This window comes from Pithys albifrons, chromosome 3, assembly GCF_047495875.1.
Source record: "Pithys albifrons albifrons isolate INPA30051 chromosome 3, PitAlb_v1, whole genome shotgun sequence".
NCBI classification, from domain to species: domain Eukaryota; kingdom Metazoa; phylum Chordata; class Aves; order Passeriformes; family Thamnophilidae; genus Pithys; species Pithys albifrons.
Window position 1 is genome coordinate 53,374,560 of NC_092460.1, and position 23,554 is coordinate 53,398,113.

General features: G+C 40.1%; 1 protein-coding gene across 4 annotated transcripts; it reads right to left on the reverse strand.

Annotated features, from left to right (window-relative positions):
• Window positions 1–3,169: 3,169 nt before the first annotated feature.
• On the reverse strand, window positions 3,170–23,196 carry GAS2L3 (growth arrest specific 2 like 3). Of its 4 annotated transcripts, XM_071551999.1 has the most exons (12): window positions 23,157–23,196; window positions 19,080–19,208; window positions 18,431–18,579; window positions 17,697–17,744; window positions 16,560–16,728; window positions 16,045–16,163; window positions 14,253–14,394; window positions 10,631–10,694; window positions 9,811–9,949; window positions 8,430–8,537; window positions 7,700–7,723; window positions 6,620–6,750 (listed from the first exon to the last, which is right to left on the reverse strand). In XM_071551999.1, the coding sequence occupies exons 4-12, from the start codon at window positions 17,724–17,726 to the stop codon at window positions 6,718–6,720; spliced, it is 828 nt and encodes a 275-aa protein (XP_071408100.1). In that variant the 5' UTR covers window positions 17,727–17,744; window positions 18,431–18,579; window positions 19,080–19,208; window positions 23,157–23,196; the 3' UTR covers window positions 6,620–6,717. The 4 variants fall into 4 exon arrangements, with proteins under 4 accessions (XP_071408097.1, XP_071408098.1, XP_071408099.1 ...); XM_071551996.1 differs by having other exon boundaries at window positions 3,170–7,723; XM_071551997.1 differs by lacking the exon at window positions 18,431–18,579 and having other exon boundaries at window positions 3,170–7,723.
• Between the last annotated feature and the right edge of the window lie 358 nt (window positions 23,197–23,554).

A 23,554-nucleotide genomic window follows, 5' to 3' on the forward strand; every position in this document is an offset into this window, starting at 1 on the left:
TGTCTCTTCCCCAGGCTGAGTGAAACACTATCCTGACTGAAATTATAATTTATAATGGCAGTATATGTCAAAATTATAGAATCTTAGAATGGTTTTGATTAGAACGGTTCTTAGAGACCTCATTCTGACCCCCCTGTCACAGGCAGAGACATTTTCCACTAGACCAGGTTGCTCCAAGCCCCATCTAACGTGGCCTTAAACACTTCCAGGGATGGGACATCCACAGCTTTCTGGGCAATTCATTCCAGTGCCTCAACACCCTCATAGTGAAGAATTTCTTCCTAATATCTAATCCAAATTTACCCTCTTTCAGTTTAAAGGTATTAACCCTTGTCCTAACGCTACATGCCCTGGTAAAATGCCCCTTTTCAGCTTTCCTGAAGGCCCTCTTTAGGTACTGAAATGCTGCTGTAAGGTCTCCCCAGAGCCTTCTCTTCTCTGGCCTGAACAACCTCAACACTCAGCCTGTCTTCATAGGAGAGTTGCTCCAGCCTGCTTATCACCTCCATGGCCCTCCTCTGGACTCATTCCAACTGGTCCATGTCCTTACCCTGCTGAGGCCCCAGAACTGAACACAGTACTCCAGGTTTTTCATGCATACCAGAGAAATAGTTGCACTTACCATGTGAATTATAATTTTTTCTAAACTATGAATGTTTTACTTTATGGTCCCAATATGTTACTTTACATTGCATGTCTGTGACTTAGGACCCAAGACTTCAAGGAAACTCATGGGCTTTTAAGCAGGAAATCAAAACGAAACTTCCCAATATTTTTCTTTAAACAATCAAATGCATCCATAATGTAGATTATATGTTCTTATTGTCATTTGCATGTAGGTCACCAAAAATGCTTCTTCAGGTCTATATTTGTAAATAATTTTACATAGCTGAGTATCCTATATAGCTAAAGGTGTTTTAAAATACAGAATATACAACTGTGTAGTCACAAAAATCTCCCAAATCTAATGTATCGTACTGGAGCTTAATTGCAGGACTATAGACCCAGAACATGCTTGATTTTTAAATAAACTCATTCTGCTGCTCTTTTCTTTGGATGTAGCAATAAATAACATCAAGTACTGCAGGGGTCAATGCTGCAGTGTGTATACAATAAAACTAATTTATTATGGTTTGGTTTCACAGGTGTCTGTAGAGTATTGCACTCAGCAAAAAGAAAAACCAAAAAAACCTGCGAAGAAGCACACTGTTCATCACAATGACACAGCATGGTAATTATTTCTGTTCTTCTGGGAATATAAGTTCCAGTACAAGGCACCTTTTGTTACAGCAGTCAAGCTTCAGAAAAGGAAATAATAATAATGCTTATATAAAAGATCAGCAAGTTACAAGATTTTGAACCTGAATTTCAACAATTACTTTTATTTTCAAATGTAAGACAGGTAAAGCATATGCTTTCACGCTGTAAAAATGCATGTAACTGACCTTAATATGGTTCTTATGAGGTGCCATGTGTGAGTTATTTGGACAAACACTGATGTATTCTACTTTTCCTTTGTGAATACCCAAACGTGGTCTTTTTTTGAGGAAGCATTCAAGTTTGGCTTTGTTTAGTAGGACCTTAGCTTTGCACAGTAGTTTCTGACTCAGAACTTAAGACCAATTTTATATCTGTGCTGCAATCCTACCTCCTAATAACTCTTAGCACAACTAATCTGTCAATATTTTTTGCCTAGCTACATTCCTTGGAGAAATGGCCAGCTGCTCCCATCCTGTAAGTTTTTTCTTCCATCTGGAACACAATACTTCACACAATGTGCCATAATAGCATTGATTTAGCCATCAGTATCCTCCCCAGCTAGAAAGCCATCTGCTTCTGGTATTCCCACCCGGGGACACACCTGAAAGTTTGCTTCTGAGTTAATGGGGATTACTGGCTAGCTAGATCTGTACTGTGAGCAGATCTCACCTCTCAAATATTTTGTTTTATTTTTTCTTAGGTTATCTGAAATGTACAAAATTGTTGAGCTTACTTACATTTCACACAATTTACTTTTCAAAACTTTTAGTAAGGAAGTGATCTTCAATCTTGGCTCTTAAACCAAGAAAATAAAGAAAAGGTTTTCAAGAACATGTTTATCTGAAATGAAGGGTCTTACAGAATTAAACATCCTTTACGGTATTTATTGTATGCCTAGTCTGAATTTTGCCAGCCAAAAAGTTTAATTTGAATCAGAGAAAAGTTTTGCCTGTAGACTTCAAGAGAAGTTGAAGGGTTTACATTGCCAGAGTAGCCTCTATAAAACTCACGGACACCAGATGGCCCCATAGCATTCACTCATCAAACAAATAGATTTCAATTTCCCTGTAGGGAAATAGAGAAGGAGGTGTACAATTTGGTGTTCAAAGTTATGGCTGCTCGAAGTTTTGGAGGGAAAACTGCCTTGAATTTTATCAGACATATATATGTGAGCTTGATTAGGATATATAGGTTAGGGTTAGGATACTTACCTGAGACAGTTTTGGACTTTGTGTTTTATTGGACATCTGCACCATCATGTCTTTCTTAAAAGAAAGCTGCAACTAACATCTCTGCAGAACTCAGTCCTGTAGGAACAAATCAGGTGGATGCAAGCTGAAGTGGAAGCATAACTCTATCTCTGTGATTAGTCACTAGCATCATACTGGCAGGGTCTAAAGACATTGGAACAGGCAGAGAAATGCAGGTATTAGAAGATTTTTAAAAAAACAAATAGGAAAGGGGGAAAAAAGTTCATCAGGTGGTTCCAGTCGGAAGACTAAATTCTCTTCTCAATACAACTAATTAAGTTTCTGTAATTGATGGCAACAGACACAGAGATGGGTCTTAACTTTGTTGGCAAGATGTAAGCATGGAAAATATTAGCACACAAGTGCTTTGTATTTCAAGTAGAGCTGCAAAGAATAAAACTGACATTTCTGAAACTAGTTAGGTTTACTGTCAGCTAGGAAAGAATAGGAAGCCTCCTCTACACAATTAGTCACACTGAAACCAGGATCAGAGTAAAAAGGTCTTAAACTCCAAACAAAGCAATGGGTTTGGTGCACCTGTTTATGTCTTTATAATGGCCTGAGATAGAAGCTACTATTGATGTGGTGGTAGAGAGAAAATGTAAGCCTTCTGAAATACATTCTCTTTCCCTCCCCACAAAAAGATGTCAGGACTAAAATCATGTGTGCACATAAAAAGGTGCAGTGTATTTTTATTTAAAATAAGTACTCATACAGAAGGACATTGATAGCACATGGAGAATTCAGTCAGTTTCTTGCTCCAAATTATCTTTTCCTCACAAAAAGTAATACAAGCTGAAGATTAGACTTGCTATTTGGCATCATAAACATTGCAAAAAGAGTATGCATTTCCATTAGGAGGTACTTTCTTACATCTTATTCTTGGCTCACCTCATGTTACATGACACTTGTAGCTAGAATATGACTATGCAGCTGGAGACTAAAATATTCACAGAAGTTGGACCGTGCTTAAATACAGTATTTTATAATAAACCCAAACCAGTCTACCCATGTGTAACAGGAGAATGATCTTTAGCTGAAAATGTTACAACTGAAAAAGCTTATGCTTTCAATTTCATTTTGAACCATAAAAATCAGTTTATTACATGACACAATAGATCACAAAGATGAAGCTATCTGCTTCATTTTCTCAGTAGTTCAAAAAGGTAGATGTTGAAATTGCCTTACACTGAGATCCAAGAGTCCCAGTGTTTAAATTGCCACTAAAACCCTTGTAAATGGTTCAAATGGTATTGTGGGTTGACCCCACTCAGCAGCCAAGCTGCTGCTCCCCTTATGTCTCCTCATCCCCATCAAGAAAGAGAGAAGAGCAGCAAAACTCACTGGCTGAGATGGACAGTTTAACAAGTGAAGGAAAAACATAAAATATGAACCACCAAGTGATGCAAAGGCAATCCCTCACTACCTCCCACAGGCCTACTGATGCCCAGCCAGTTGGCAGTCACCTTGGAAGCTACTCATCCCACTCCTCCTTTCTCCACTTCTTCCTTCTTTGTATTGTTGAGGTGATGATATATGATATGGTATAGCCCTTTGGCCAGGTTGGCTGCCCCAGCCATGCCACTCCTAATCTCTTGCCCACCCCCAGCCTACTTGCTGTGGGGACAGAGCAGGAAAAAGAAAGACTTGACCCTGGCAAGTACTGTTCAGCAACAGCCAAAACGCTGGCATGTTATCAACATTGTTTTGTTATCAACATTGTTTTGTTATCAACATTGGTTTAGCCGCAAGTCAAGAACATAGCCTCACATGGGATGCTATGAAGAAAATTAACTCCATTTCAACCAGACCAGAAAGAAATCCCAAGAATTCATCTGTTAATCTGCATGAGATACATCGCATGTAACTCACTATTTGGAAGCTCAAAAATCAAATGCAAGTCATCTACTGTAAAATGCTTTCAACATATAAAACCATGTGCCAAATTCATCTCACTTGACAGTAATCCACTATAGTCAATACTTTTCTTAACATTTATAGTAGTTGCTTTGACCAGCGTACTTATAAAACAAGCAAGCCTAAGGACTTCCCCAAACACACAAATTTGTATGTGAGCTTATGGGGCTTTGTGTCCATGTTATTAGAACTGATCTGTTTTCCTTATACAATATGGATATTTACATTTACTGTTTACTCCCAGCAGGTTGTAAGCAGTATTGTACAGTAGATATGCATAAATAGAATCATAAATAAAATTTTAAAAGCTAACAAGGTGCTCAGAAAGGCAGCTCATTGACTTTGCCATGGTGCATGAGAACTCAGTTCACAATGCTTGCTTACTCGAGTTCCAGGAAAAAAACCCCACTCAAAACAATAAAACCTCAAAACAACAGAAACCACAGTTTTCCATGGAACTCTTCTCCTTTACAGGAAACTTCCCTGTCCAACTATCCAGGGGCTACTCTGGCAGTCACACCTGCTCCTGCCCATAAGTAGACTGGGAACAGAGAGCAGAAGTGACGGTCTGTGAAAATCAGCGGTGTCTCTTCACAGACTTTCAGAGCTCCTCATTGTTTGCAGGAATGACTGTTCGTTAAACCCAAACCAACCCAAACAGGACTACTCCCAAAGACAGTAGTTTTTAATCTACCATGAAGCTCCCTTCTGTTAAGAGTAAAGATGCTGAGCATCACAGTACCACACTGAAAGCATTTAGGAGTTGAGTGTGTAAACACTGCATAGCTTTCTGGCATTTTAAGATGTTTAAAGGCAAATGTAGTCCTAAATTACCTCTTGGGGAAACTAATTCTCACTGCCACACAGTAGTAGAGAAGAGCCAGTAAGGAGGTCTCCATAAATAAAACACGAAGGCCACGTCAGATTAAGAGTGTCCACAAAAAGTAAGCTGTAGCACTGAGAAAGGTATTTAGTGATTCAGTCTTAAGTGTCAAGGCCACTCCTGCAGAGCAGTAAGGCTCTGCCAGCACAGGCCACTGCTTGCAGCAGTGTTGCTGCAGCAGGAACAGCTTTGAGGCTGCAACCCAAGAGCAGGAGCTGCTGTGGGGCTCCAGCCAGGGCACAGCATCCTCTCAGGAACTCATGAGCATCTCTTCATGCAGCAAGAGCTTTCTAGGAAAGTCTGGGCTCACTTACAGTCAGATTTGAATGTGCACTAAGCAAGTTTATCTGCCCTGGGTTTTACAAGTAGTATTGCTCACTCAAGACATCTGAGAGGCTAAGGCACAATGAAAGCGAGCGATCAAGGCCATGATTTTCTATGTCCAATTTAACACGAACCAAGAAAGCTCCACTTCCAAGCGGGCTGAAAAAGGCATACGAGGGGCACAGTGAACACTGATAACAGCATCTGACAAATCTAAACATGAACAGAGATTCATGCAGGTGACCCAAATTTGCGTTCTGGGACACCAGTGAACTAAAAATCATAGTTTTCTTTGAGGTATTAGAATTTTGCAGCTTGTGCACAGCCCTACTGCTTGGCATGGGCCTCAATGCAGACGTGGCAGAACCACCAAAGTCACTCAGGCTCTGCCTCTGTGTAGAAGTTTCTTGGGCAGGCTTCGCTCCCTTGAAAATGAGCAGTAGCGGAAGCAGCAGCCTTAGCTCACCTTTCTTCTCTCCCAGATTTCTTACAGCAGGTCAAGGATATTTTCTATTCCACAGTGCTACACAGCAAGCAAGCTCACTTCTAAATATATCCAAATGGAAGTCTCTAAACTGCAAAATAAACACCATTCTTAAAGTAAGTTATGCAGCAAAATGTAGGTTATACCTAATATCTCATGTTAAATGTAGTGTTATTTAACATTTTTAACTTGTCCTCAGTGTTGCAGTTATATGAGACCTTTTTGAACAAAATAAGTTTACTTTCTGGGCTTTTTACTCCCTGTCATAACAAAATAGTGATCATCTTGCCTGCTCTTCATAAGAGGACCTTTTGACACACCAGGTGTTCCTTTGTTACATGCCTGTTCCTTTGGGAGAGGTTTCTTTGCTGCTGGGGTCAAGCTTTTGTTTGTTTGCAAGTTTTTGGCAGAAGGTTGACCTTTTGTGGAAGGCTGTGCTTGCTTTTTGGTCACTGCCACTTTGGCTGAAGTTTGAGGAAGTCGTACAACAGATAAGGGTGTGCGTTCAGGAGTTTTGGATGCAGAGGGCCCAGCCTGAGGGAGATTACTGACCTTCGGCTGCTTACTGACAGCTGTTGATACATTTTTGCTTGTAGATATCAGTGAAGGTGGTGACTTTGATGCTTTGCTAACTGCAAGGGAAGGTGAAGAAGTGGAGAGTTTTAGGACTGAAGCACTTTTCAAATTCCTTGCCAGGTCAGAATTTGTTTCTGGGACTTTCTGAGGATGCTGAGACCCAGTTCCTGAGATCTGAATACCATTTTCAGAAGGTTTTGCAAGGAGCTGCTGGGAACGTGTAAACTTGGCAACAGCACGCAGATTTGTAACAGGTAGCCGGGCAGCCCTTGGAGGGACTGAATTCGCTTTGGTTTTAGTGACAGATACAGGTTTGCATTTAGCAGGGACATGCTTCTGTTTTGAAGCCATCATTTCAGCTGTCCCAGACGGCTGTTTTTCAGAGGATGAGAGAGTAGGATGGAGTGCTGGTGTTGGGGAGCCTTGAGGCTGGGCAGATTTCACCTTGAGAGCATCAGGGGACCGAATACGTTTGCGTAATGATTCGGAGGGAACTAAAACTGTTCTTGTCCCTGCACATGAAGAACTTTTGCTTCCAGGCTGTGAAGGAGTAGAAACTGGTGAATTGCATGGAGGAGATTCGAGTTTCTTTGAGGTGCCAGCTAATGGTTTGAAAGGAGACTGCACACCTCTCACTGAAGACCCTTGTAATTTGGACCTGGCTGTCAATAATTTGACTGTGGAAGATGGGACCATGGGCACTCTTGGTGATGCCAGGGCAGGGGACTGAGGACGTTTAGATAAAGCCTTCTTGGCACTGGTCCCAGGAGCTAAAACAGGAGTAGGGAGTTTTGATGTCTGCTTTTGAAACATACTGACAGCTGACATTGGATTCATAAGGGGAGGCTCCTGACTCTTAGATGATGCACTGGGGACATTGTCACTGGTGACCCCTTTCTGAAATGCCAGGATTTTTTGTTCCAGAGTTGCAAACTGAAGCACTCGGCATGGATCATATTTGAGCAGAAAACCTTGAAGAGTGTCCCAGCCTCCACCAACACGTACCATCACATGCTTGCCATGTAGCATCTGAGAATGGAAGAAGAGGAGTTGGGAAAAGAGGAACAAGAGAAATTTCTATCTTGTTTTATGCAGCATTAGGTCTTAATCTTACATTATCACCTATTGAAATTGACTAAAAATAGAACCTCCTTTCTTACAGAGAAAAATTTTAAAGCAGAGAAATTATGTGATAAACAAGGTTTATGCTTTTCAATTTTTTATTAGATAGCTTCTCTTGTAGACACACTCTTTATGTGTCAGAAAATAATGGAAGCATCTTTTCAGAAGACACTTTAATCATTCTGTAAGCACCTTTATTTAGTATACAAATTTTTGGATACAGGTTTTGTTCAAATTATGGATGCTCTTGTAACACAAACTCTTATGACTGCTGAAGAGATTGTCCTGCAAATTATAAATGCCTAGAGTCTAGGTTTTAAACAATCAACATTCTCAGGACATTCCATAGCATTTCCTTATTTATATTGAAAATCATCATTGAAATTTTAAAAATACCATAGAAAAGCATTAACTTAGTTTAGCATGATTTTAAAATTAATGGTTGCAAGACTGAAGTAACTACACCTACTTTGAATAGGTGATTGAATGGCAACTTGTCCCAACCCAAATAATTTTGTAATTCTAAAACAACACTATAAAAATGAGGTATTCCACTTAAAAGCATTTCTCTCCCCAATATAAATATAAATTTGAGTTCTAAAAAACCACTTACTCGTATGAAGAGTATTTTATCTCCCAGCCTATAACGCCCTTCTGATAAATATTCAATTGAAAACCGATGGGAACAACTGCAGGGAGGATCGTCTGCTATATGTTTTACCTAGTTATTAAAATATAAAGCATTTGTTAGTATTTTGAAAGAAGCATGTGTTTCATAGTCTTTTGAAACATTTAATACAAGAAAGGATACCAGTATCTTCATCCCATAATATAAGAAAATACTAGAATTCTATTCCTTCACAAGAAAATCTAAGCTACATAGAGATTCAAAATGCAGAGTAAAAGATTAAAAGAAAGAACAAATTGTATGTACAGACAAATACTTGGAATTGTTCTAATCCAATTTTTATGATTTCTTCAATCTTCTGTTATTTCTACTTCTGGTTTTGAGATTTTTCTATAACACTATGCACAGTTGCCTCATTTCCAACCATGACCTTGTAAAGACACTGTTATGGTCTGTAGAAATTGAACCAAATGCCTGGGTGTCTCCTGTGACCAAATCCATTGCTACACCTGCCCCAGACCTACTTCACAGTTGTCCCTAAATTTGTTAGGCTTTTGCAAGTTAATCTTCTATGAGACAACCAAAAAGGAAACCACTGAAAAAAAGGAAAAAGGTAGTTCCTATATGGGGCCAGGTTAGAGAAGATGCACCTCTTAGAGCCCTTTAGAGATGTAAAAAATTGGAAGGTTAAGACTATTGCCAAGAAGGAAAAATAGTGAGAGTTTCCAGGGAAAGCAAGGACCTGGTGGCTGATATTCTCAAAGAAATAGAAGTCTTACATTACTACACAGAGGATCTTTAAAACAAATGAATTTTAATGACTCAACATGCATTTTTAAGCAGAATACAAAAATTATTCATCATTTCTTTTGGACCCAAGCTGTACAAATAATTTCATTTTCTGCACATATATTCATTTCCAATTGGTACAGCTACAGAGGTTCTATTTAAAGTCTTTTTTCAACATAGTTTCATCAAAGCCTATATTAACATTTGATGATGTTTTATGAGAACCCCACATTTGAAGAGAAGCATTTTTTGTAGTCATAGGATATTGACATATCAGAAAAACTGAATGAGAGCATTTCTTATACTCAAAGAAGGAATGAAAAGGGAAGAGAGGGAAGGAAATCACGGTAGGTTATATGCACTGAGGCATTTACTCCAAAACATATAGAACAACTTTTATTCATATTTTCAAAACAAAACAAAAAAAATGATAAAAAGAGGTGCACATCCTTCTATTTTCTGTTTAAGGAGGCTGGCACATTATACAAAATCCAGCCTATGCTTACTGAGCCAGATCATACAAATATTAAACTCAAGAGCTTGATTTAAAGCCCATATCACACTAAGTAGTACTTACTGCCTCGTGTAGCTCCCCATGGTGACAACACGACTTTGCTGTGCTAATAGGTGATGGTGGCCCAGAGGTCATCAGCAGGGTTTCTTCTAGCTCAATTTCCTTCTCTAGTTTTACCAGTACAGGAGGTTCAACTCCATACCTCAAATTCCAAAGTAGAGAGTTTAATTGCTGATTTACTAAAGAAAACAAAAAGACACTGATGATAACAAACTTGCAAAATTCTAACTGGCTTGATGGACAGGGCACAGCACTAAATTAGTTAGAGGGGTAACTCTCTTGATAATGCAAAGAGAAGAAGCAGCTCTGAGTTTCTAGCAGAATCCCCTTCCGAAGATGGCCCTGGTGTTACCAGAGAATGAAGTAAAGATATAGTCAAAAACTACACCATCTAGGTTACATCCAATTTAAATAAATTATCTTAAAACTTCCAGCTCTGCACTGGAACTAAATTAAAAGTCAAAAGGTAGGGAACAAAAAACCTGCCAAAAAGACGAAAAACTAAAACCCTTGAAATCAGTCTTAATGTTCAGTGAGTTCTTACAAGAGGTAAACAGATCTATAAGCTGAATATGTAATTTAAACACACAGCTATGAAAGGCAGTGTGGAACGGCACCTCTCCACGAAAAGACTCTGGTAACTATTTGAAAAAATATTCATATTGTATGTTGGTCCTAGAAAAACTACTCATTACATTTTGCATGGAATTAACATCCACTGCATTGCACTAAATGACCACAGACTGTCTTAATGTTGCTTTAGCTTTTACTTAATAGGATGTGCTCTTCAATGTCTTGTTAAGAGCATGTGCAGATCACGTACTTGGATACAATGCGTCCAATTTCCAACAGACAAAGATACACTTGTCTTGGATCCTTGTGCAAAACTAAAAGGGAGGAGAATAAAGAGAAGTCACAGTTCATATTTACTGCAGCGAGGCCTACGCAATTAGGTACAGAGAAGAGAAAGGAAGATAAGGTATAGATGACTAAAAATTTCCCTTTTTACCCAGAGACAAATTACATTATCATTGATAAAGCACTAAATGCTTACCAATTCCAGTTTTCTATTCCTTAAAGTCTTTAAACTCATCTTGGCACTCCTGCAATCAAACCCTTTCTTCTAAGAGAATTATGTTTTATTTGGTTTCATGATCTTCCTTCTTGATCGGAACAGGAAAAAAGGAGACCTGAGAGCTTTCTCTACTCCTAAATACACTGTTGCAGTCTGAAAGATGAAAAGCATTTAACAACTGCAAACAGGAATATATACCCATCTGTTCATGCCCGTGCATAGAGACACAGATAGGCACGAGCACTCTGCAGGTTAACATCTATGGGAGGAAACACTGCAAGGGGGCCTAGCTGGCAAATGGTTGGCTACACAGCCAGTCAGCCTAAGTGGTTTAGTCCCTTGGCTGTGAAAGAACAGGCACCATCCATATGGCAGGTTCACTCAGTTCCACTAGAAGATACCACTTTGTCAGTGGCAGCTCCTGTACCCTATTCTATACCCTCACTTCACCCCTCCCCCTATCAGACCCAACCTCCTGCCTCATCAACCTAGAGCTTTTCTTCAGAATTCGGCATCATTGTGAGGCTGTATCTGAAAAGGATGGTCAAAACCCCCAGATATAAAAAGGAGGTGAGAACAATGTTGGTTTAAGAGACAAACACTCAGCTTCCAACATGAGATACTAGCTGTGATCCCAGAAAAGAAGCCACATTTCCAGATATGTTAGTAGCAGACTTTTGCGCAAGACTTCACTTCTCAAAGACTTGCCCACGTTAACTCAGCTAGTGCCCAAAGCAGAGGCTGCTTTACACCTCTCAATTCAGAGCAGCTGTAGCTACACACACTTCATCATGTAGGGACACTAAATGATGATCAGGAGAGCTGAAGAATGAGATGGAAGAGTGAAGTGATAGCTAAACAATGTGAAAATGACTGTGGCACATCTGGGTTTCCTCAAAAACTTTGAAATGGAGATATTCAAATATTTCTACTGCTGCACTGAAGAATGGAAAAGGCAGAAGGAAAAAAATGTCTGTTTTGGTTTCTTGAAACTTCCATCTTTAGCTGTGCAAGAAAAAGGAAAAAGAAAGAAGGCCATGAACAGAGAAAGAAAATAGTTTGAAATCTCATGCACAAGTAACTGCTTCCTTCTCTGTCCCCATACAAGCCTCAAAACAGAGATTCTTTCATCATGTTCTAAGAACAGCCGTATGAATGCTTTAGAAAATAGACCCTCCCTGTGCTTTCTTAGCTAACTAGGAATACTGCCTAATAGCTGAAAAATCAAAGACTGGAAGAAAGGTCATTCAACTTGCCTCAACCCACATACAGCACCACTCTTTCCCCCACTACCATCAAGTATAAGAAATCAGAGAAGTTATAGAACATTGATTTGAACAAATCTGACTTTTTTTCCCACCACATAGTAAAAATATTCAGTAGAAACTGGAAATTCCCTCTAAAGAGAAATCTGAGCCAGCTCTATATTTACAGATGAAATCTGACATATTTCTGATATTCAATTTGATATTTAGAATTACTTTGATTTAAATAACACTGAAATGTTTCCTAAAGTACAAGCAGAATATGAAGTCGGATTTTCTTGTTTACATCATCTACTTCAGTTTGTAAGTCTGCTTTTTAAAGATCAGATTATGAAAGGTAAATCTAGAATAGAAAGTTCACGAAGCCATAATTTAAAGGCTACTGGAGGTCAACTAATCTCTTTTCTCTGTGTGTGTATGTGTCTGTGTGTGTGTTTGCCAGAAATGTTTTATTTTGCCTGAATCCAAAAGAGAAAAATCCAAATATACCCCTGGCAGAGATCGAGGTATTTGTTTTGGCTGGATGTCAAAGGGCATCCCATGATGTCTACTCTTTCCTTCTGCTGTCTCAGTACCTTCTTAATTTATTTCCTTCATAGTCATTTACGCTTTCAGGAGGCGTGGCTATATGTATGTGATGGGAAAAAGACAAGTTGTTAAATTATATTTCCCCTATTTCATTTAAAAAGAATGGCTTGGAAGTCTGATGGAAAACATCAGTGGAAAGAATGTTTCATCAAGGAGGCTGCAAGTCTGCCATTTCAACTGCCAAAAAGGCTCACAGAAGATATTTATGCCATAAAGCAAGCTTGTGTCAAGAGTTACAATCAGACTTCAAAACACTTCTTTGATATAAGTGAAAGCCACAGCATTAGGAAATCCTGTCTGCTTATCTCAGGGAGGTTAAACAGGTTCTAGTTACCCATCCAGTTACAGGAACTGAGATGTTAGAGCAATACAATTCATACCAGGAACTAAAAAATATTATCAAAACTCATTTTCTTATAGCTCAGTTGTAGTCATCTGTTTTTCATAGCACTGAAAAAAGATACACTCACTAGACTAGTTAATCAGAATGAGACAGATGCAAATGATGGTGTTTTCTCAATTATTTTAAAAGATGACTTATCCAGTAGAGAAGGCATGGGCAGTCCAACAAACACATAAATAGCATTAACAGGTACAAAGACTTCAAGAAAATCCAGTGAATATTGTAACAAATATTGGATGACTGAAAACAAAGGTACTTTTCAATATTTTGCTATTCTTCTGAAAGGCAGATATTTTGTTTATTAAAAAAAAATGAAAAATCAAAAGAACAGTATTAGCTTGCCACAGAAAGTTTTCTATTAATTTTTACTGACATAATAGCTCATAGAAGAGCATTTCCTTATTTACCATGCGATGGAAGTACAGTTCCTCTTAACAGTAAAAAAATTTTATTCCACCTGTAAATATCAGTCTATAAGCTGTTTGTTGTCAGGGACCAACTGTGCACTGGGGTAGGTATAAACATAATTGGCAATATCTAGATTTATAACTACCTTATTAAATGGGAAAATACAAATGGTTTAGAGGCACAACAAGTAGGTCCTGAAGTAAACATTAATCACTAAGAGAGTGTTGCCAATTCAGGCACAGCGCCCTAATGTAATTACCAAATTTAGCTGTCATGAATGCATTATTCTGAGGGATTCCTGCAACAAGAATGAGCTCTTATACCAAATAAGGGATCTTATTGTGAGTTGACTCCATGGCCCTGTGGTCTTCCCACACAAGGAAAGTGAAACCACAATCTTCTCCTCTGTTTCTCAGTGGTTCTTTTTACTGAAGGACAACATGCAAGTTTGTTGCACAGCTGTCAGTCCCCACTTCATCCCACACAGCAAGTTTGGAAAAGCATCATGCAAGTTAGAGCAGTCACTGAACTGATTTTTCAAGGCTTTTACTTGGACACGGACTTGAACTAAATAAAAGCATTAGTATCTCACATGAGACAGGAACAGTCAAGAGAAAAGTTCAAGAGACTATACACAAAGGATCTCCCTGACCAGGTAGTTACCCACATACAGATCAAAGCAAATCTTACAAAAAGATAGATTTACCTAAACCTTCAGATTCAAATAGATAAGTCTCATCAACTCCAATGGCCCTACACCAGTTAAGAAAGTTGGCTGTATTATCTCTGGCAAAAAAAGATCCTGATGGAGCATCCTTCTTACATGGAACTTTTCTCATAGGAAAATTCTGGCAGGGGAAGAAAATAAAAAGTACATTGTGCACATCAACATTGCCAACAGATTTCAAAGCATATTTGCAAAGGAAAATACTACTTAAATTCAGAATACGGAAACAGTTGTAACTATTTTATGTTCAACACACCATGTACTCCATCAAAAAAGCTACACTAATACAGAAGGCATTCTATCTTATCGTTGTGAACACTCACTGAGTGAAAAATCCTTAGCTTTGCATCCTCTCCCAAAGCTGTCCATAGAGTTGCTTTTCCACTGACCCACATCCTGGGGTAGAAGTCTTACTGGTGGTTTCACAGGTTTGGATAATTATTTCCTTTCCCAAATTCTGTTCAAAGCAGCAGAATAAGCACAGCAATAGAACCTCAAATGAACTAACTACACTTAGCCAACAGATTTCAACATTTTGAAGCCTGTTCTAGAAAGTGAAGGGAATCATAAGGGAGCAAGGAGCAGTTTCCTTTAAAAACATTAGCACTTATGTGTTTTTAAATTAGTATCTTCAAATGTAGAAACTAGTTCAAATTACAAGTTGTAAATTTCATCCTCCTTAAAAGACCCTAAGGATTTGCTGGGGAACTGGTGGACAGGGGCTTACGCAGTGGAAACTGCACCAGTGAGAAAATGCAGCAGAACCACAGGAATCATAATAGTGTTGATAACTAGCTTATTTTTTGTAGCCAGAGTAAGGAAGCACTGGAACAGGCTGCCCAGGGAAGCAGTTGAGTCACCATCCCTGGAGGTATTTAAGAGACATGTAGATGTGGCACTTAGGGACATGGTTTTGTGGTGGACTTGGCAGTGTTAGGTTAGCACTGATGATCTTAAAGGCCTTTTCTAGCCTAAAAGATTCTATAATTCTAGGATTTGTAGCATCCATATAGCTCTTGCATAATTAATAGTTGGCATCCTAAGTCTGCTGTTGTGTACCCCACAATTAATAATAATTCTAATATTGCTAATTATATTGCTTACTGGTAAATATCCATTATTTAAACTAAAAAATAATTTAAAACTAAAATGGCCTGGATATGGTATAACAGTGCCTCCTGTCCCCCAGGGCACTTTAGCTGGTGATCTACTATTTGACAAATCCAAGCATTACTGTAGCTATACAGGGTATTTGTACATTCAACAAATGCTGTCTTGACCAGTTTCACATAGTTTTATACTCCAAAGCAACAGAGAGTTGCTTGAGATTCACATTTCATTGATTCCCAGTAAAAACACTGAAGCCCATCTTCAGGTATACATCAGTTTGGATATTTCTATGGTTGAGATGTACACTAGAGTTCAGCCACCAGTAGCTGGCATAAAGCATTCTATCAAATGCCAACAGATATCTTGTTATCAACCTACACTGATGAACAAATTCCAGACTTGGACTAAATGTTCCTGTAACAAGACTTCTACTGAAATCAAACAAAAAACTTAGTAAGGGCCTTAAGATTCGATTAACAAAGTAAGTAATTTCTTGCATGAGGCCACTTTATCCATCTACAAAGCCACACTTGTTAATCAGTCTCTGGATATGGAGGGTAAAGAACACTTCTGTGGAAAGCTTCACTCACCTGCTTTCCTTTTAACTACTACTTATAAATAGAGTTTATATATGTATTTTAAAAATCACGATATGACTCACCCTTAAGTTATTTGAGCTACAACATTTTTTAATTGTGTTTTGAAGAACACCAACCAATTGGCAGAGTAGTACCCCATTATCAAGTTCTTCTAGTAGTTGTTCTGCTTTGACTTCCATTCCTTTAAAAAAAAGAAAGGTCGACATTAAAGTTACTTCAGAAAAGGTAAAGAAGTTTCAGATGGACTTAGAGGCAACTCAAACAGCATTCCAGTGTTAAAAACTGAAAATTAGTAGAAATATATAAGTAAACTAAAATTAAATATCCATTTAATTATATTTTAATTAGACTAACAAAATTCAGAAATATAAATTGGAATTATTAATTATCATACCTCTAAGAGGTGGCAGCTAATAAAATCTGAAACCAAAGCATGCATATTAATGCAATTCTCCCAGACACTCAGACTAAAACACACCACATCTTAATAGTACTAAAGATATTAAGTGTTAGCATTTACTAGAATATTAGAAAGTTCTTTGTAATTCATTAGACAGTGATTTATTTTTAACCTCACCCAGCAAGCCAGACAGCCAAATGGACAGATCTTCTTGCATAGGCACCAAAGTTGCTTCATGCCGCACAGATATCCACTGGTCATACAGGCACACATCTGCCAAACCTGGCCCATGTCTGGGAGTCAGAGGACTTCGGGGGCTTAAGGGAAGGTCATCTCCAAACCACACCTGCAGAGGATTTCAGTAAGCTGAAGACAGGAAGCTCTGCTTTTGCAGTCAGATGACAAAAACTTGTGGTTCTGAATTATGGTGAAGAACTATTATTCAAAGTGTTCATTTCCCTTTGGACAGATACACCAAATCAACACAACACTGAGAGAAGGGTGAAGATCTTATTAGTAACTCCTGCATCAAAATACTACTACATTCATTCTCTCGACTTCTTTGGATTTAAAATTACATATTTTCTTCAATATTGAATAGAGAAAACATGCACTAAATGTATGGTTAGGTTTTTTTCCCCAGCACATTCTAAATCATTAAATCTGCAGTTTATCCTACAATTACTACAGACTACTGATTTCTCTGATCAAACATTTCAGAGGCATTTTGTGCTTAAATTATTAAAAACTATGACATTATAAGGGGAAATATGTTCCCATGCAAGAACATAACACACTTACTGAACAAGAATCCTTAGCATTTTTCTTCAGGACTGCATGTTTTCAAAATGAGAGGCAACTTACATTTCAAGAATAGGACTACACTGAAATTTTGTGTACAAAATTCCCAAACAGAGTCTTTTTGATATTCTTAACTACTTTCCTTCAGTTCAGTGTGTGTAAAAAATACATTTATTTATTTATACTTAAGTATTAACTAGAATGTTTTAAATATATAAGGTCTTAAAAACTATAAGGTATTAAAAACCATTTCTTAATCACCAAGCAAGTTATTCAATAATCTCAGCCTGACTTCAAAACCTTCCTGGGTAACAGCACTAACCCTATCTGATAGCAATGGTGGGTCATCCATTTTGTCACATTCTTCCTCTTGTAAAACGGGAAAATTATGACTTGTTTTTTTCATTAGAGGTAACTCTGAGGAGTCTAGTATTTCTTCTGCTTCAGGGTAGATCTATGCATTAGAAAAAAAAAGGTATTATACAGGATAGAAACACTTCCAAAGACATTTACCTGAACTGCATTCTGCATGGTCACCTGCATTTACATTCGTTTCTCCTCCTGGGGAAAGATAAGAGATTTTTAATACAGTTTCTCCTGCTTTCATGAAAATCCCAAGAAAAACTCACCAGTACTGTTTTGGAAAACTAAGAATGAGTTGAATCAGTAAGGGAAAGGAAAAAAGGGAATTATTTTAGTAGCTAAGGTTTTGATCCAGTATTCAGTCAACTTCAGTTCTCTACCCTGAAATAAAGGGGCAGTTATACAGCACAAAGTAGCAACTACCTTTGTATGCATAAACAATATTCTCAAGCTGGCATTTTAAGGAGCTGTATGGCATTAATTTTGCCAAAGAGTAATACAAATACTTCAGACTATTCTTAAATTTAATAATGTTGGCATCATCTTTTGCTTCTAAGCTATCACAAGTATATCATGTACATGTGTGTAGGCAAACATATGTATCCTGACTTTACATTAAAGACTCTGAAGATTATGAAAATCTTAAAGGAAATAGTTTTGAAGAATAAGATTTTTTCTTACAGAATCATAGAATGGTGTGGGTTAGAAGGGACCTTAAAGAAAATCTAGTTCTTACAGAGATACATGAGAGAAATCAATGCTTTTATCAAATTCCATTGGGATTGTGACTTTCCAGACAGCATGCATACACCTAAGTTCTCAACGGAATGCTGCAAACTATTGTAGCAATATGGTTATCAGAACAATTCCCTGGCAAAACAAACCTTAAGGAAAGTTTTAGAGGCCATCTGGTCAACGTTTTCCCTCCTGAAGCCAACACAGTATTTTCCAGAAGTGCTTTCAACCATTGGAAAATCCAGCACAAGCTCTACACTGGGCTGAGGATTAATCTCTCTGCATGGAGGCTCCAGATCTAGAGATGTGCAGCATGACCAGGTTAGCTTTATACATGTGTACCAGAAGGTATTTCTCCATCGTAATTCTCCACAGTGGTACTGGGGTGCATTGCAACATCAAAAAGTATCTATTTGGTCTTGCAACCAGTTAAAAAACAACTTTTTTGCTCTGTTACTTAATAGCTGCAATAAAACATCTAACTGATTAAACTGAAAATCAGATTGCAGACATTATCAGACGTTTTTAGCTCATCTGTTTGCCTTTAAAAATAACTAACTTTTCTGTCCCAGATGTTTAAGCTTTGTATGTAGATGGCATTGTTCTCTCCTCCTGTACAACTTTGTCTTCCTACGACGAAAGACTGAATAGCCCACCACAGAAAACAAAATTCTTGTAAAAATTCTCCCTTATCATCCTACACAGAAAGCAGAATGGTGTCATTCCCTTCCCCTTTTCCCTCCCCTTAAGCCCCACACACTACATAGAACCACACGTCAGGCATTTCAAACAACTTACCTCTATGACCAGCAAACAAGCAACCAGTTTGTTTTCAGGCTGAAGCCTCTTCCCTGTACCAGAACTGCCAGCACTTCTCAGACTTTATCAGAGACCCTCCAAGTGGTATCTTTCCCCTTCCTTTTATTTCTAGAGAAGGTACAAAAAAAAAAAAAAAGAGACATCCTCTTCTTGATGTTATTTTTCCTTCTATGAATGAACAAGGGAAGGGCAGGGTATGTACCAAGTATTACTAATGAGCATGTTATGTTTCCCAGAGCTTTGTCCAGGGGAATACATTTTCCTTTGGCATAAGAAAGCTATTGTTCCAAGAGAAGCTCAGTAAGAAGCTTCATTGATTAAAAAAAAATAAATAAAACAACAACAGAACAGCCAGTAGAGAAGTTGGTCTCATTAAAATAAGGAGCTCCATATAGGCTAACAAGAGCTGGCATACTAACTGCCAAGGGAAAACAAAAGGCAGCCTAATTCACGGGGAGAACTCAAAACACGAACAAAGGAAAATATTCGCACAGCAGCTATCACAAGAATTCTCAGCATCTGCAGTTTTGTGGCATGCCTAACAAAAACTAGTCTTACAAAAAAAAAAAAGGAAAAAAGGAGATTGAGGAAAATTGTGGCACTTGAACTTCAAGGGCCTGGTCTTCTAAAAGAAGTTATTTTGTAAGCCCATATGTCAAAGGGTTCCCTGGAAAGTCAAACAGCTTTGCATATTATTAGTGCATCTGAATAACACTTAAGAAAAAAAAAAACCTCTGATGATACAGCCTACCCTGCATGAATTTTGAGTCGAAAATGTAATATAGTAACAATTATCCATCTTCAGATCCCAGACAGTTCAGCTGTAAGATTGTAGAGAATTGGGAATAATGTAGCTTTAGCATGAATTAATGTAACCTTACCACTTACTGGGAGAGGCATAGGATAAGCAGACCCAGAGATCTGCCACCTTCAAGTAGTCACCTGAAAAGGTGCAGAAGGTGCTCTGGTGAGGTGAATCCTGCAGTACCAGGCAGAGTCATAACCAAATCTGACTTTTTCTAAAACCAGTTGGGTTCCCTGCATCAAAAAGCTATACAAAATGAATGAAGTATGTATTTGATTATGAATTCTGGCAGTTCCAGATAGAACTCTTATCAGTTTCTACACACACCAGGTTTATCAACTCGCCTTCATTCAACAGGAATTTGGTGTTCAGGGATCACAGTTTGTGAAAGAAAAGACCTCAGAATGAAAATACACTGTAACATGTCCTCCACATAACTTCAAGTCATGCCATTCCCATTTCCAGGCCAGCTGATTTCCCCAAGGTCTCTTGGGACAAGAGGCTGAATAAGCTCATTGCAGTAGAAACAATTCTTTCAACAATTCTTCCCCTTTCTCTTATTCTTTTTGGACAGAGAATACTCTTTCTGGTAGTATTTTCCTTCTCATTTTTCCCTCCCTGCTTCACCCCTTAGCTCAGAAAACACTAGAAAATTGCAAGCACTTCTCAACCAGGGGGCAACCAGCCCAGCTCCAGGCTCACCAAATGCAGATACTCCCCACCACCAACCCCACTCCTAGAAAAAACTTTGGTTTTGCTGGCACTTCTGCTGCCAATGGCTCTGTGGGACAGGATAGGAGAAATGTCACCTAGACACCTCACAGCTGGATCAACACAGCAACACTGATTTACTGTGAGACAGGCAGTCAGTCCCAAATGATATATCGGGAAAGGCAAGCACTGCCTTCAGCTGGCTGACTGACAAACCTCCAATGACAGACTAGAGCTGTGAATCAACATTAGGTAAGAGAAGTAAGAAAAACATACTTATCTATTGGCATGTGGCATAGGGACAAGCATTTCTGAGGAAGAGGGTGCAGACACACTCTGGACATAACACACATAGCCTTGCAAGGCCTGTCTCTGCTCTCCAAAGAGATGCCTGTCACTTTTCCCCCAGGCAATTTGAGAAAATCAAAGTCAGCAAACTTTACACAAATACTTCAGAGTGTTTGCAAATACTTCAGGGTGCTAAACACGTGCTCTTAGATGCTACATGAGATAGCCTGCTTAGTATCAGTTGTATCGGGATTTAGAGATCATTCACTGGTGCCCAACCCAACAAGACATGCTACACTAATTACAACCCATTCTGTAGCACAAGATGAACCAAGTCCAAGTCCCATTTTACTTGACTGCACAGTTTACAAAGAAAGAAACAAACAAATCCACAACTCCATAGATAGCTACAACATTGATGAAGCAGCCATTGACCTAGCTGAAGGGCAACCTAAAGGGCTTCACAGACTCATTAAAATGCCTTGAATTAATAGGCTCATTAAAAAAAAAAACTTGAGAAGAAACAATTTTATATGTTGACCCTATATTTAAGATGTGTAACACATCATCTTCTATTCCATCAACACCCAAAGGCAGTCACAATAGACTAACCCAGAGCAGCTGGAAACTGTAGATTAGTCTTAACAGTACCTACTGAAATCCATGCTTTTAAACACACTGAAATGAAAGAAGCTGTCATGTCAGTATCTGTTGAAATCTACCACAGGAAAGACAAGGTTTTATTTGATACACATATCCTAACATGCAGAAGAAAAGAGGTAGGCACAAGAGATCCGCTGAGTGAAGTGCTATTCTCTCCTCAGTACAGCAATTACAGAGACTTTGTTGTATTACTGAGTCAGCAGAAGCTCTGCTTCCCAGTGGAGGCCTTAGAGGCATGAAAGAGAATGAACCAGACTAGTCGGTCCAACGTGATGGGCATTAAGGTGGCAACCAACAGTAAAGCAGGCTGACTGCTCTCAAGGACTGCCCTTCTGCACCTCTCCATAAAGTGCACACAAGCAGTGGCAGTGAGCACACTGTCCCATTCCAAATGGCGACAAAGGCCCTGGATACACCTGCCAGGGCAGAGAAACCCACTCGAAATCAGGGAGGAGTACTTAATCTCAACAACTGCCATCTCTGCAGGAGACATGCAGATGGCTCCTTTACCACTGGAGGATCCAGTTTGGGGAGAGGCTGGTTAACACAGGACACACTACGGCAACTGCTCACTCGCCTTCACAGCCAAGCTCTTCTCTGTCCCCCATTTCCACCCCACACTTCTTCCAGCAAAGCAACATGGAGGAGAGCACTGCTCGTTGCCCATACAGCAGGCTGCAGGCTGGCAAAGCCAGGAGAAGTTTATTATGACTTAAATATAAAATCCTGTCTTATTATGAGAGATTCACCCAGTACAATTTCAAATGCATGGGCCAGTTATGCCTTATAGATTCTAAAGAAATACATGTATTTTTTTCCATGGCTGCTCTGATACTATGCCAAAGGTGACACACAGCATCCCTGGCACATGGCCAGCTTTTGGACAAAGAGAGGAGCCAGACGCTTTTCGGCTTGTTAAGCAATGTGAATGAGTGTTTCAGCCAAGAGTACTGGGGCAAACTTCCTCCAGAAACAGCACTGCATCCTCAAACGCCTGCATGGGGCACAGGAGAGACTGGTTTGAAGGGTGTTATGCAAAATCTCTCCCCTCTCCCTTCCCTACGGTAAGTTTCGCGGCACTTCCCTTCCGACATCCATTCCCGAGACGCCGGATGGGAGCTGCTGCCCATGGACGGCAGACCCGGCCGATCCCATTACCCGGCTCAGCCCACCACCAGGCTCTGTCCGCGCTGCTCGGGGTTCCCCGACATGCGCGACGCTCAGCGCGTTTCCAGCGCTGCTTCTACAGACAGACGGGACTCCCCGAGGGCCGCCGCTCCGGACCTGCGCGCCCGAGGCACAGACGCGAGTGGGACCCTGCCGAGCCGCCCCGCGCCCCGCCCGGCGCTCAGGCCGGACCCGCCGCCGCTCCGGCGCTCCGCACCTTCCAGGTGGGCCGGGTCTGGGGCACCGGCATCCCCCGGCCACACACCGGAGTGGGGTACCGCCACCAGCCAAGCACCCACCCACCCACTGACTGGTACGCTACGCTATGCTATGCTATGCTAAAATAAGCTATGCTAAACTATGCTATGCGACCCGATCCGATCTGATCCCGTCCCGTCCTGTCCCGTCCCCGCTGTACTCACGGTCTCGCCGCTGCCCCGCCGCGCCGTCCGCGCCGCACATCGGAGCAGCCCCGCCCGCCCGCGCCGCTCCTTTCGAAAGCGCCAACCAGCGCGCGGGGGCGGGGCCGGGGGCACACCTGGCCCCGCTCCCTGGACTCTGCCCGCAGGGATGGCGCTGCTTCCCGGGGCGGCGAGGGCGGGCTCGGCCGTGGCGGTGGGAGCCCGAGCTGGCCACCTGCCCACAAAGCAGCCGAGACGTGAAGGGGCCTTTTGGCAGGCAACGATCTGCCCCGAGCCTTTCAGCGCGCAGCTCGCACAGTCCGGGGCTCGGCGCATCGCTGCCCACGGCGCTCAGAGCACGCCCAGGCACAAGGAAACCACCCGCTCCGCCCGCAGCACCTGATGACATCAAGTAACCT

Excerpts from the sequence above, each read along its gene's own strand:
- GAS2L3 (XM_071551997.1), bottom strand. The coding sequence starts at position 17,726 with ATGCAGGTGACCATGCAGAATGCAGTTCAG. Across the intron at positions 10,695-14,252 it reads ATTTGAATCTGAAGGTTTAG|TTTTGCACAAGGATCCAAGA; the intron begins GTAAATCTATCT and ends CCTCCCTTTTAG. Across the intron at positions 7,724-8,429 it reads ATAAAATACTCTTCATACGA|ATGCTACATGGCAAGCATGT; the intron begins GTAAGTGGTTTT and ends TTCCATTCTCAG.